The 14352-nt window shown below is 39.4% G+C and overlaps 1 protein-coding gene across 1 annotated transcript; it reads right to left on the reverse strand.

Annotated features, from left to right (window-relative positions):
* Window positions 1-745: 745 nt before the first annotated feature.
* On the reverse strand, window positions 746-13595 carry atp6v0a2b (ATPase H+ transporting V0 subunit a2b). Its single transcript, XM_068703130.1, has 20 exons — window positions 13055-13595; window positions 12388-12466; window positions 11854-11951; window positions 11454-11591; window positions 11211-11308; window positions 10641-10767; window positions 8950-9032; window positions 8717-8810; window positions 7775-7987; window positions 7208-7358; window positions 6814-6953; window positions 6560-6717; window positions 6330-6420; window positions 4825-4943; window positions 4528-4738; window positions 4159-4278; window positions 3843-3962; window positions 3611-3728; window positions 2357-2528; window positions 746-2276 (listed from the first exon to the last, which is right to left on the reverse strand). The coding sequence occupies exons 1-20, from the start codon at window positions 13169-13171 to the stop codon at window positions 2174-2176; spliced, it is 2550 nt and encodes an 849-aa protein (XP_068559231.1). The 5' UTR covers window positions 13172-13595; the 3' UTR covers window positions 746-2173.
* Between the last annotated feature and the right edge of the window lie 757 nt (window positions 13596-14352).

Genomic DNA, 14352 nt, shown 5'->3' on the forward strand with positions numbered 1-14352 from the left:
TTAGTTAACATTTCGATAATGAAAATCTTAAATTACTTTGTAATTATGTTGTCGACATCAACATTACGGTTTCCAGTAACGTTAGCTTTAACTACTAACGCTAAGTTGCTATACTGCAGTTTATCCGTTTGACGTTGCCATGGTAACCAACAAAAAGGTTCCGCGCCTACTGCTCGCGACCTGTGGTTGAGAGATAGGGGACGTTATGCCCAGAGTGATGCCTGAAAGGCAGTTACCTGTTCAGTCTGTAAAGGTTAGCGTCTAACTGTTAGATGGACAACGTTACCAGTTATCACGTGATCAGTCAGGGGAGCTAACTACATTAACACGCTTCGATTTTACCTAAGTACTGAATAAATAAAAGTAATATAGTATAGTAACTTGTGTTCCGATAGTTTTGTGTGTGTGTGTGTGTGTATTTTTTATGTAACTAAGCAAGACGAGATCACAAACGTAATGGCGTCCCGCCAATGGGTTTTACATGGACAATGGATGAACATTGTAATCTTAATTTATCGTTTTAGTTTTTATCAACGAGGTTTTGCAGAGTAAAACGCATAGCCCATTTATCAAAACAAAGGTACTTTTAAAAACGGTAAGGCTATCTCCCATTCTGGACTGAAAGCCTGCAAACATAAACTGTCACTGCTTGAAGAGCGACAAACGTCTTGGTTCCATGAAACTTTTCTAAACTCATACAATAAGGAATGCAGTTATAGGCTTTCACGAAAAAAATTAAAATAACTCAAACAAATCCAATTTATTATTGACATGAGGATGGTTTTCTCAAAAGAATTAGAACATGGAGTGTGTTTCAATGAAAAGAGATGATTCTTCATATTAAAACGAATTGCAAGATTAGGGTTGCATTAGAATAGATTACAATATCCCTTCAACCAACCCATACAACATTTAAAGTGAACTACTTAGGCAAATAATTACTGATCAACCATTACTCCCCTAATAAAACATTGACTGACATTGTGTAACACATTATTGTTCCACTGATAAAACTTGACACACACTGTCAATGTGTGGCAGTATTTTACTGTCATAAATTGTGTTGCCAGTGAATAATCTCAATCTCGCAATGACGACAACAATTAAATCTCCTTCCCTTCGCAAAATTCCAAATACCAATTCCATACAATGCTAAAAAACTTAATATAATTAGCAAATACTACTAATGCCTGATATTAGTACATCATTCAATGTTCTCCTAATAAGATTTAATACAGCCTGGCCACGGTGTTACATATAAATAAAGAATCTTTCAAAGTAAAGGCTCCCGCCAGCAGAGGTGAGTCAACAAATGAGTGGAATGTTAAATTGGTCAGTAAGTGACGGATGCATAGGCAGTACTGTGAATGCATAAAAGTAAAAATCATATCCCCATTAACATTCATTTTTAATTCTGATACAACATCTTTAAAATATAATAAATTAAAAAATAATTCTGTAAAAGTATATACATCTCATCACAATCCTGCCCGAGCACTTTTCAACACTAACAAGTGAAGATCCTCAGCACTGTTTTGGTACCACACAGGGAAACACAAGGGAAACAGAAAAGAGACACAGTATGTTGTCATTTGGTTGTACTTCTGTAAGGCACTCAGTGCAACAAAAAAGTTGAGCAAGAGCTATGCAACTGAAAGATGGCCCACTATATGAAAACCAGATCAGATAATTTCTTAAAAGGAAAAGGTGGATGCTATTACTCTTAATTTATCTTGTACTAAAATCATGTTTCTTTTACTAAACTATTTCAAGTTTGGCAGTTGTGGTTTTCCATACAATCAACATCAACAACTGTTACCAATAATGCTTCATTTGAAAATTGAAGGTTTTAGGGATATGGGGTACACTTTGATTTGGAACCTCACATTTTAACCTGTGCAAACTGATCCTGGTACAAAATACCCTGGGTTACATACAGCAGCAATAAGAAAACATTACTCAACATGAAACTCTAGTGTCTGCACGTTTTAAACTGTTGGGAAGGCAGTGCGTTTCAGTCCAGTCCAAGTTTGTGAAGCTAACTATAGAATTTCCTAACATAACAAAAAGATGACAAGAAAAATCATAATCTCCTCATGACCTCTAGAATGTGTCTTCACAAGCACAGGCCTTTCTGCTCGGTTTACCACCTAACTATTATCAGAGGGTCCCTTCACAGTAAGCCATGTTGCTCAAAGCTGGAGGGCAAGAGAGAGAAGGAAAAGGGGCAAAACTTCACTCCAGTCCCACTGTAGAATTTATTCTGAAACTCCACCCTGAGGAAGAAACAAGCAGCTGCTATGAATATAAAACACTCAGATCAATGACAAAAGTACTTTTGAGATTGTTATCTTACCAGTGCAGCCGGAGAGCATGAAGGAATGCAGACAGACCCTCCATTACCAAGAGGATGGTAACAGTGAGAACGGCAAACAGGCCAAACACAGGCACAAGGAATAAAACTCCGAGACGGGTGTCCATTCGTAGTCCTACTCGCATCACCATGGCCCACAGCACCTCTGATAGCTCTGTGAAAGCACAGAAAGGCACGGGGGGGGGGGGGGGGGGGGGGGGGGGGGGGTGTCTTCAGGCATAGGTATAACCATTCACAAAGGAAACATGAGGCTGCAGTGGGAACTGTGTCCTTGGTATCAACATCAAAAAAACTGTCTAAAGCTACTCGAGTTATCAATAATTTTGTACACTTACTATGTATGAAGGTAGATTTGTGTCTTTATTACGCAAACAAAAAAATATGTTTTGAAAGCAAATTTCTCGCACTGCAATCAAAAATCAAGTTTGTAAGTGAAAATATATAAACTGAGAATAAATTATTTGTTAGTTTTGCTTATGAAACTATAATTTTTGGTTGCAAAACAAAAACCTTTGCTTTCAAAACGAAAAGCTATGGTTTCAAAACCAAAAGCTACGGTTTCAAAACCAAAACCAAAACCAAAACGTAAAGCTACGAGTTGAGTTTGGACGTAGTGGGCGGGGCATACGCTGCTGAATGAGCCAGGAGTTTCTATTGGTGGGTTCGACTTACGTTACATGCACGCAGAAAGTGAAGCTTCATGTCAACAACACCTCATGTCGTTCTTTAAAAAAAGAGACTCTACGACACTAACAACATGAAAACAAAGTGAAGTGCTAACAGAGCAATATAATGTCAACTTACCTCCATGCCGCTCATCACAGTAACCTCTACAGTGGAAGTAGATGCCGGGATCCAAGTCGAACCCACCAATAGAAACTCCTGGCTCATTCAGCAGCGTATGCCCCGCCCACTACGTCCAAACTCAACTCGTAGCTTTACGTTTTGGTTTTGGTTTTGAAACCGTAGCTTTTGGTTTTGAAACCGTAGCTTTTCGTTTTGAAAGCAAAGGTTTTGCAACCAAAAATTATAGTTTCATAAGCAAAACTAACAAATAATTTATTCTCAGTTTATATATTTTCACTTACAAACTTGATTTTTGATTGCAGTGCGAGAAATTTGCTTTCAAAACATATTTTTTGTTTGCGTAATAAAGACACAAATCTACCTTCATACTATGTGTGCAGTGTGTGCTTGTATAGGTTTGAAGGTTTTACTGCAAACCATCATACTCACGGGCATGTGCCAGACTCAGAGCCCAGAGCCTTAGGTAGGAGGCTGTGTTGGAGACACAACCCAGGCAATACTCTATGGTGTGGATGGCCTGATGCAGCAACTCATCTGCAAAGTCAAACTGGCACAACAAAACAAAACTCAGAATCACAGTCGGAAAACCAGTAAAATATAACAACGGTTGCTGGAAGTGTAATATCAATGGGTAACTATCCAGTTGTTTCGCTGTGCTGACCTCCTCTGTCTGGCGCTCTCCACTCGTGGAGAGATCGCTGTGACTGCTGCCCTCCTCCATGTCATGAGCCCTCATCAGGTACAGCTCCTCTTCACTGTTACGCCGCACACGCTCATATCCCTGAGAACACACGGAGGAACTACTCACATTTGCATATTTTACAGTCAAGAGTCAAATATTTTTGCCTTGGTCCAGAACTTTGAATCCACCCACTCCACCAAAGCAGAGTGTAGCGAGTCGACAATTTGGTCCGATATCAGGCAACAAATATTTGGAAACATATTTCACACAGAATTTCACCATTTCAAATCCTCACCCTGTACATTCCTAGGCGGTGGCTTCCGTTGCGAAGCCAATAAAGGTAGACGGGTTTCCCCAGGAGCAACACGGGCACGGAGAGAACCGCAATGACCACTAGAAATACCTGGAGGCCAGTCTGGAAGAATCAAGACAACATTGCATGACGTTGTTATGATCTGTCTCAGCTACATCTGAAGTGTATTAAACCTAATCTGTGTAGTACGAACAGGGACATATGTTTATTTCAATTGTCACATACATGCATGCATACATGAATCTTGACCACTGCCTTTAACCCATCCTAAGCATTTTTAGAAGCAGTGGGCTGCTGTGAAGGATGACCCACTCTACTTCCTGAGTCACACCCTTTCTATTAGCTTCTCACCTGCCCTGGATAGAGGGGCTGCACTGCATCACCCTGCATGAGGAACATGTTTATGAAGTGGATGAGGATGCTTGGAGCATGTCTGGAGTCCTTAGCAGTGAAGACCAGCCACTTGTAGATTATCATAAACACCAGATAGCCAAACAGACACAGCAGGAACAGAAGCTCGGGGAGAAACACCAAGTACAGGTTGTGCTTCTTCCTAAAGTGCCTGTTTACAAAAATGAAGCAGGCTATTAGAAACTGTAACATCCAACACTAGGGGAATTACAAGATCATATACAAGTCAGTACTTACAAGTGATTATAAGTGCTGAGGATGACCCCGAAGCTCATGTGTATGACGCCCAATATCACCGACATCTTCATCTTATAGGAGTTGAGAAATGTAAGGCGGTTGGTTGCCAAGTTCCAAATCTGTGCAAGGGAAAGATGACATAAAATCTACAATTTGTTCTCCTTTTTTTTTTTTTATTAAAAATTATCAAAATACAAAAAGTAAAAAGAAACCAACAACTATCAGCTCCTAGGTTTTGCCGCCACTGAGCAGCAGTTTGTTCTCTGAGCCCCACTGTGCAAGAGTGTTGAATTCCTCACTTTATGAAGCATCATTGTTGTTTGTAATCTGGCTGATGACGGTAGTGTCATCTGCAAACTTCACAACAAAGTTCTCTTCATGTCGGGGGTTGCAGTAGTGGGTGTACAGCGTGAACAGGAGGGGGCAGAGCACACATCCTGGTCACTAGAGTGGAGGAGGCGTGGCTGCAATCAACGCACTTGCTGATAAATGATATTTTTGTTGATATATTCCTCCAGATTGATGTCGTTCTCCTGGCTGGCAGTCCAGTAGAGCAGCTGAAGCCTCATCTGTCCACACTTTATCTGTTGTTCTTCTGATTGTTAGGCCCATTCAGCTGGGAGTAAGTAGGCAGCCGAAGCAGGGAGGGGAGAGCTTTGTAACTGCCAGGAATATTTGTGTAAACTTGGTCCAGAGTATTGTTTCCTCTGGTGGGGATGAGGACATGCTGGTGGAATTTAGGTAAAACAGATCTGAGGTTTTTTTGATTTAAATCACCAGCTAAAATAAAAATACAATCTGGTTTTGTCATGCATCTGCTGATCACACGGTTTGATAGTCTGTGTTGTTAATATACTAATATATTAGTATTAGAACATTACGGTACGATGGTTTCAACTCTTAGTTTAAGAGTTTGTTTCAAATCATGTATTTATAATTTTTCGCTTACAAACAACCAAACACACATACTGTATATTCTCTTCAACCACAATCAGCAGGACAACTGGCACATCACGCGCAGTTTTAGTTTTCTTTGGGACTTACTCTGCCATGTCTCGTTCCATCACCAAAATCAACGCATGAACTTTCTAGTAAACAAACGTGCGCCTCTTCCCTTTCCCACCTCGACTGAAATTTGATCTCCTTCCCTTTCCGGCCTTGACTTTGCAGTAAAATGTGCACGGCCTGTCTATATACAAACAAACATTATACTATGTATACTATACATCGCCAGCACATTCCACTGATGTAGGCTGAACGTGTCATAATGACAAATGCCGGAACAGAAAGTTTACATAACATGAAACCGGTTTAAACTCGAACACCGGCAAAAACGGAAATCTACCCAACTCTACATGTGAATGTCCTGGTGAAATGTTTACTGTGATTGTGAGTATGATGAGAGCTCTTTGAAACCACCACAAGGATAAGAGGCAATGATAACATCCATGTATATCAGGTATTATATGACAAATCATTTCTTGTCTTCAATATTCTCTACTCACCGGGTCAATTCCCAGAGGATAAGGTCCGTTGAAAACCCCTGTGACATTTGGATCCAGAGTGAGAAAACGGTTCCCACTGATATCACCATCCCTTACAGGACACAAAAGAACACCAGTGTGTGTTGAATGTAAGTCATCATGGAACAAATCCCCAATCGTCCTCTCATCCCTACATCTTCAAACACGTATATTAGGTTGTTCATAACATTACTTCGTCGTGAAGTACTCACTTCCACACCTCGGCTCTGAACATGGCCGTCACATTCCACCCGGAACCAAAAATGTTCAGGGACTTTGAGAAACAGTCATTGTATATAAGGCCAGTGTAGATGGAGAACAGGCCCATCAACAGGATGATATAACGCCCCTCAAAGAACGTGTTCCAGATCTGCAAATATACATCAAATCACTCACTTAACACACACACACTGCATGACACACAAATGAGTAGTAGGTAAAAACTTGCTTTGGAGTTGGAGCTCACCTCATTCCTGGTGTTTTTAAGTTTGCGGTTGTTCTCGTACAGCACCATCCAGAGAGCAAACAGAGCCATGATAACTCCATGACCCAGATCCCCAAACATCACAGCGAACAGGAACGGGAAAGTGATGATTGTGAAAGGAGCTGCAAATGAGAAGGAAAAGAAGAAAAAAAAAAAAAATCTAGATAAGTGAGCTTAAAAAAAATATTACGGACAAAAAGACAACAGGATTTCAAAATGTAGCATTAACTAGACCCAAACAGACAAGAGGGAGTATTACACAGTTACAATAAAAGGATATTCATTTTTCTGTTTTTCTTCAAAGGCCGTTATGCAACACATTCATGTTACATCCTTTGACAAAATAAATTCACAGAAGCCAAAGGATCCCACTCACCAGGGTTAACCTCTCTGTAATTTCCCACTCCATAAGCATCCACGATGTTCTGGAAGCCAGAGGTCAACTTGTTGGTCCTTATCAGAGTGGGGGGAGTGTCATTGGTGGGGATGCGATTGACAAAGGAGGGAACTGTCGCTCCGCTTTTTCTCTGAAATATTAATGTCAAATCAATATGTCAGCATGTTTTCATATTTGAATGAATAACTAAACAAGAAGAAAAGGATTTAATGACCCTTTGTGGTTCAACAGTTTCGGCATAACGTAAATCAGTGGAGAGCCAGGTGTGGCTCCGTGATAAATAATCCTCTGAAGGAACAGTTATTCACATTGGTACATCTATTATTATTATCTACATCTTTTATCCCAAATATAGTCTGTCCTATGCAGACCAGTGGCCATTCAGCACCCTACCCTTTGGTCAAACTCAAGAGGGAAAAATTAAAGCAATGCCTAATTCAGCACTTGCATTTATGATAACAATACTTCATGAAGCAACTACCCCGGTTATTGAAACAGAACAAAGAAAGTCTGTAGTGAAGCCAAAGTAAAAGAGGGCTTCCTCACCGATCCTTCTTCTAGGGCTCTCCGCAGCGTGGGGATATCATCGACAGGACACCAAACCTCAGCGATCAGACACTTGTTGGTAACATCAAAACTACACAGGTTGAGAATGTAGTAGATGGCCTTCATCTTCTTGACCTGGATGACCCAGGTGTAGACAGATTCCGAGGCCTTCATCAACACCTGTTTCAGGTAGTCCTCTGTCCTGTGAAGTACCTATAGAGGTAAACAGGGCTCTGAGTGAGGTGCATCACATAACAGATATTCAAACGTTCAAAAGAAAAAAAAGGAAAAGTTTACAAACCTTGACAATTTTTTATAAAATGCATATGATTATGCATTGAACAGAGATAAATAAACATTTATTGTGAGTGCTTTGTGTGTGGCTTTGAAGAGACAAAGAGCAGAGAAACAGTTGGGATCAGGGAGGGGCTGAAAATAAAATGCATGAAAGAGGGAAAAAAAAACAGCTCAACTTTCAGCTGAGGTCTCATGTCGATCATGTGCTACACAGGGTGAGTGCAATTCTATTTTTTAGTCACAGTGGCTTAGAGCCACCAAATGATTCACTCAACAGACCCAATAACTGCCAGGACTGGCTCACAGGAAGAGAAAATTGAGTTAATCTTTTAGAAAATAAAACAGCCATTTAAATGTATTCCTTAATTCTTTGACCATAAAATAGTTCCAATGAGGAATCCTTGATAGTTGAACTGTAATTCACTGAAAACTAAATTTTCTCTAAGCTTGTTTTGAAAAATGTTGTATTCCTTTATCTTAAACCCCACCACCAGCTGGAGAGCTCATATTTAAAATGATCTCGCTTATATTTGAACAGAAATAATGGCAAACACATGTACTGTAAGCCTTAGTGAATGACAAAGAGACAAAAACATGAACAGTGATTAAACATCTAGATAATTAGATACTAGACAATAGACATACTGTGTGCAGGTCCTGAATGCGAGTTCTCAGTCCTTCCACAACATCATTCCTCTCGTCATTGCTACTGGGATAAGGATACACGTGACAGTGGTAGCTATGGAGGGAGAAAGTACGTTATTCACAATTCATTACAACTATTATAAAAAAAAAAAAAAAAAACTTGAACAACAGGTATAAGCCACTGTCTGCCATTATAAGAGCACCCACGAGACAAAGTATTGTGGAATAATTACCAGTCACAGATCTTCTTCACTTTCTGACCAATTTGGTCTCCCCAGTAGGAGATTAAGAACACCACGCTTTTGGTCGGCTCCCCCTGCAGATAGAGAATAAAAGGAAGTGTGTAAATCACTGATAAGACCCAGATCGATAATAAAAAAGGAAGCGTCAATTTGGGCACAGAGTAGGTTTTCAAGTGATGGTTACATTTTTCTAGATATTTCAGAAAAATTAACTGAAAAGTGAATTCTTGAAAAACAGCTTTTCTAGGAAATTCTAGGAAACAGCTGCTGAAAAGCACTGCTTTCTCTACCGTATTGTCAATAAAGCATGACTAGCACTCTTCATGGCTCTGCGGACTGAAAAAGTTGGATTAGTGCATCCCTAGTACAGATACTGAAGTTAAGATGCAAGCATTTCTTAGATGAGGCAAAAAAGTGTATTAATTAAATTAAGTTTATTATTGTTGTAAATCGAGAACTTTGCATTTAGAGATGAAGAACCCAACTTAGGAAGTTAAATACAGACATAATACTTCATGCAATGGATTCTTCTGCCTTCATTGATGATATTTTGATATATTCTAGTAGACTAGTAGCAATACTAGCCACATGCTGTTGTGGCTGTTTTTCTTAAGGAAACTTAAGAAGGCAAAATTCCCGTGCCAGGTTCTTGTTAACTTTAACAGAGGAGCAATAGAAAGCAGCCTGACTGGAAACATTATAAACTGTCACTGGATGTGCACAGCCCAGGACAGGAGGGCTCTACATCAGGTGAATAAAACCACCCACAATATCATTGTTACCCATCTACCGAGCATCAGTGATACTGGTGAAGAGCCCAAAAGATGTCAAAAGACAAAACCCACCCCAGCACCAGCCTGTTCACCCTGCTGCCATCTGGCAAGAGATACAGAAGTGTCTTCTTTCCTCAGGCTGTGAGACTCCTTAATTCATCCTCCACCCCATCGTATAATAATAATAATAATAATAATAATAATAATAATAATAATAATAATAATAATAATAATATACTTTTTTTTGTGTGTCATTTTATTATGTAGTAAATACTGTAATGGGAAAAATATATTCTTATATCATGAAATGTTTTAAAAGATGTACAACTGAAAAGGAAAGTGAGGAACACAAATACTGACATAACACAGCAGTCCTATAGAAGTAGTTAATCAGTTTTATTGAACACAGTGTCTTGTTTCTCATGGCTGGTCACACACTCCCACTTCAGAGAGAGGAAGTGAAGACACAGTGTCTGGCAAGTTGAAGACAGACCATAAAACCATCACTGACTACCAGTAAACACACATGGCATGTGTTTAGATAAGAACGATAGCCAGGGTACGAGAACATCTACTCCTTGTCTATGATTTATCCCAGGGCGTGAACTCATGTGTGCATAAAATGGTTTGGTATCTTGTACGATGTTGAACTTTTCACCACAGGCACTGACTGAGGTGGCTGTGGTGCATCTTTCCCTTGCAAGCAAAATAAAATAGAGCAGGACAACTTTGAATCATTTGAAGACTTCATTATTTTCTTTGAATTTGTGAACAAAACTCTTCTCCCAATTTATAATTAGAAAACAATACAAACTACATTTCATTGTGCAATGACAATAAATTAACCTTGTACAATTGTAAATAGACTTTAGCACAAATCGTGGACAAAGTTAGCTTTGAAAAACCTACTGTATCAGGATCTTCCAAATACTCGTCCACCTCAGCGTAGCTGAGAATGGTGTAGCCTTTACACACTCTCCACAGCATCCGCTCAAAGGCCCCGATTTTTGTCCTCTTGATGAGCCCAGAAATGAAGCTGCAGAAGGATGAGAAGGGCATTCACAAACAGCCTCACATAAGTACCTACCAGGGCATATGAACTTTAACGTTTAACATAAAATATCACAATAATGACATAATAAAATCACAATAGCCTCAAGAATATAATTTTATTCAAAATGAATCTTAAATAATGTGTTGTGTTGCTTTTGATAATATATTTCTAAACTCTAAAAAACTCCTCTTTAATGCAATTGCATCACAAAAGAAGAACCTTTATATGAAATATGTTAAAATATTACTGTTCCCTTACACCATGTCATTGTGAACTCTTGCTTACACTGACATATTCACACAGAGCGTTAAACTCCAAAGCTCCAACGGTTACCTGGCTAAATGAATTTGAGAGATAGGAATGAGGGAGATCAAACACAAACTTAAACGTAATGCCGATATGACCAGCATCATTCTGACCCTCACCCAAGTTTGGCTCCGAGCCTCTGCATGCTGCTGTAGTCCATCATTGTGTCTTTTTCTAGAAAGGGAAACTCCTCGTACTGAACTTGTAGGGGCTCTCGCTAAAAGTAAAGACAAGACGGAGAAGAAGAAGAACAAATCAAGGACCACATTATAATTGCCATATCATGAAAAAATAGTTTGCTCTTTTATAAGCAAGATGTAAAGGTGGGTGTAAAGAATCCAGCTACAGAATGACACACTAACCTCCGATGATTTCTGTACAAAGCTGCGGCTGATGCGCAGCATGTGTGTGTACTCTGTCAGCTCCAGCAGATTCCTCTGCAGCTTCTCTTTATTCCTGGTGACTTCTCCTAACTCTACTTCTAGCCTCTGCAGCTGCTCCTGTGAACATACACAAAGACACCCAGTGATAACGAGCATTACAGCGATAATAGCAATCATAATAAAATACATTTCGGATGAAATCTACCCATTTTACACAGACTAGAGCAGAACAAAGTAAGATTCAGTGTACTACATAGAGAAAGTACTCCACTACATTATTTTAGTTGCAGTGGCATTAACTCAACATTGATTTTAAAGCTCTCCAGGAAAACTGCAATCAACATATTAAATAAAAAAATATATAATGCAAGTAACTAACCATTATAGCCATGACATGCTTGGGTAAAGGAGCCACTGGGTTCACGTCTCCTTCTGGCAGTGAAATGTCTGCTCTCTTGACTTCCCTCAGAAGGTATCCTGTTAAAAATGAAGAGCAAACCTTCTAATACACGAACAGTCAAAACATCTTTTCAGAGCCTCCAAAACCAAGGCCAGCCTTTAATAAAAACACTGGATCTAAAGCAAAGTCAGACAGTGGGTTATTCTATTCTCCTAATCTAATAATGTAGTTAGTTTAGTTAACTAAGGCTGGCATTCTTCTAAAACCAGCTGACATTTCTCATGACTGTAGGGTCACTGGCTCGCAGTTCAATGAAAGTTTCTACTGTGGCGACTATCCCATCTGCTTCACTTCTTCAGTCCCATCACAGCTTCTTTTAACCACTTCTGGGGCAAAATACATTGCGATGTATAATACAATAACACTGCGCATTACATTTCCTGCCTTGACTACACATCAATGAATAGACACCTTTACTGGCAAACTGTATATCAAAGATCAAGATATCCTTACCAAGGATCCTCTCCATCTCTTCACATTTTTTAATCTCGTTGACATGTTTCCGCTGGAAGGCGTTAACACTGGGATTGAGCTGAAACAGGTTGGAGAAACATTTCAAGTCAAGCAACGCATGATTATCAATCCTCATTCCCACTTATCATTGATACTGTGTGAAACACACACATATCTGTAGGTCTCACCATCAGAAACCATACAGGAAGTAACTGTACAGGCCTCTTTACAGCAGCTGTGATCAACAGGATTACGACTGCAACTAATGATTATTTTCATTGTTGATTATTTTCTTCATAGATCGATTACTGGTTTGGTCTATAAGATGTTCTTGATTATTTTACTAGTGGTTCGGTCTATGAAAATAAAAAGCCCAAAATGACTTCCACAATTAAAATATATTCAGTTTACTATAGGAGTGGCGAAACCAGAATATATTCACATTAAAGAAATTCTCAAACTGATTATCAATCATCGTTGTAGGTGTAATTAGGATAGATATGACTTCCTTCTCTAAGTTACAAGACGAAAAAGGTCACATCTGCTTCCATATGACGTATAATTCTATAGACTAAGGTGCACTTGAGTGCTTTTCGATGTTTGCAAACTCAGCAGTAAGTTTCAAAGTGAGACATTACTTAGGGAGATCACAGTTTTCGGGACTTACGTCTCTGAACTCCACGAGCCCCAGTTCTCCCAGTTCACTGATGCAGTCGTACGCTGAGCCAGACTGTAGGAACAGTTGAGCCAGACACATCTCCTCACCGCGGAGCAGAGAGCTCATGTTGACAGCTCGGATAGTTCACCTACCTGCTGACGGTGAGCCGACGGGCTAATCTTAGCAAGCTAACTAATGCGGCTTCTGTAAATTGTAGCACATCAAGGGCGATTAGTCAAAGTCCTGGTTCGTGCTTTTAACGTTGTAGCTCCGGTGATGATACAATGATTGACTTGCATAACGCTGACTTTAGATAGCTAACGTTACCGACACAGCTGTGGCTGTTCCTGTTAGCTAAAGGGCTAACTTAGCCGCTGTGTCTTTAACTCTTGGATGAAAAACTTGTTTCGATAAAGTTGAATCTGAAATTGTGACTCAACCGGTATTAAGATCGCTAACGTAACATATTCAATCCTGTAGTCGCGACTCGTCTGGTGGTTTATTAAGTATTTAGTTCTCTTATCATATCCATGGTACTCCACGTCACTTGTCTAACTGTTGAATACAATCAACTTCCACAGTTCCTCAGCAGTGGACGTAGCTTTGACCAATCACCGCCGCCCCCTGGAGTTTGCGCACTACACGTTCCCTCCCCTTTGTACCTTAAGCCCTCAACGCAGTCTGTAGGCGAAGGTAAACACATGCTTGATTTTTACATAAATAGACCGTCAGAGTTAAATAAGCCTAGCAGTCCGTACAGGCTACATTACAAAAAAAAAGTCTTCATGGTCCAGTAACTATTTACCATCGTCCCCAAATAAATGTAAAAAGGTGTGTAAAACATTTTGCACAAGTATGTGGAATTTTTGAAATTATTGAATAATTTTCTGAGGGATGATGTTAGTTGTCATCAATGACACAATGTCTTATTATTCTGTAAACATGTTTCTGGTACTCTGTAGAACTAAACCCTTGTATTATCATGGCTAGATCAACCTATGACGGGGGACTTGTAAAAAAACATTTAAAGACCAAGGTTGAGAAAGCAAAAAAAAGGTGTAAATGAGGGCGAACAAGACAAATGAGATACATCTTATTCTTTTGGAACAATACTTAGAACTAATAGCACGATTCAGTTAACTCAATCGTGCTATTAGTTATAAGTATTTATATTTATGTAATATTTAATCCAATTGGATTTAATCCAATTGGATTAAATATTGGGTCATTCAAACCTATCAAAAAGAATGTTGATGATGTGATCGAAAGTATGATGAGGGATTGAGCCTAAAAACAATTCATAGAAA

Source organism: Cebidichthys violaceus, unplaced genomic scaffold (genome assembly GCF_023349555.1).
Source record: "Cebidichthys violaceus isolate CVI_PGR_0920_01 unplaced genomic scaffold, fCebVio1.0.p SCAF_9, whole genome shotgun sequence".
NCBI lineage: Eukaryota > Metazoa > Chordata > Actinopteri > Perciformes > Stichaeidae > Cebidichthys > Cebidichthys violaceus.

Excerpts from the sequence above, each read along its gene's own strand:
- atp6v0a2b (XM_068703130.1), bottom strand. The coding sequence starts at position 13,171 with ATGAGCTCTCTGCTCCGCGGTGAGGAGATGTGTCTGGCTCAACTGTTC. Across the intron at positions 4,279-4,527 it reads AGCCCCTCTATCCAGGGCAG|ACTGGCCTCCAGGTATTTCT; the intron begins GTGAGAAGCTAA and ends TGATTCTTCCAG. Across the intron at positions 2,529-3,610 it reads TCTGAGTCTGGCACATGCCC|AGCTATCAGAGGTGCTGTGG; the intron begins GTGAGTATGATG and ends GTGCTTTCACAG.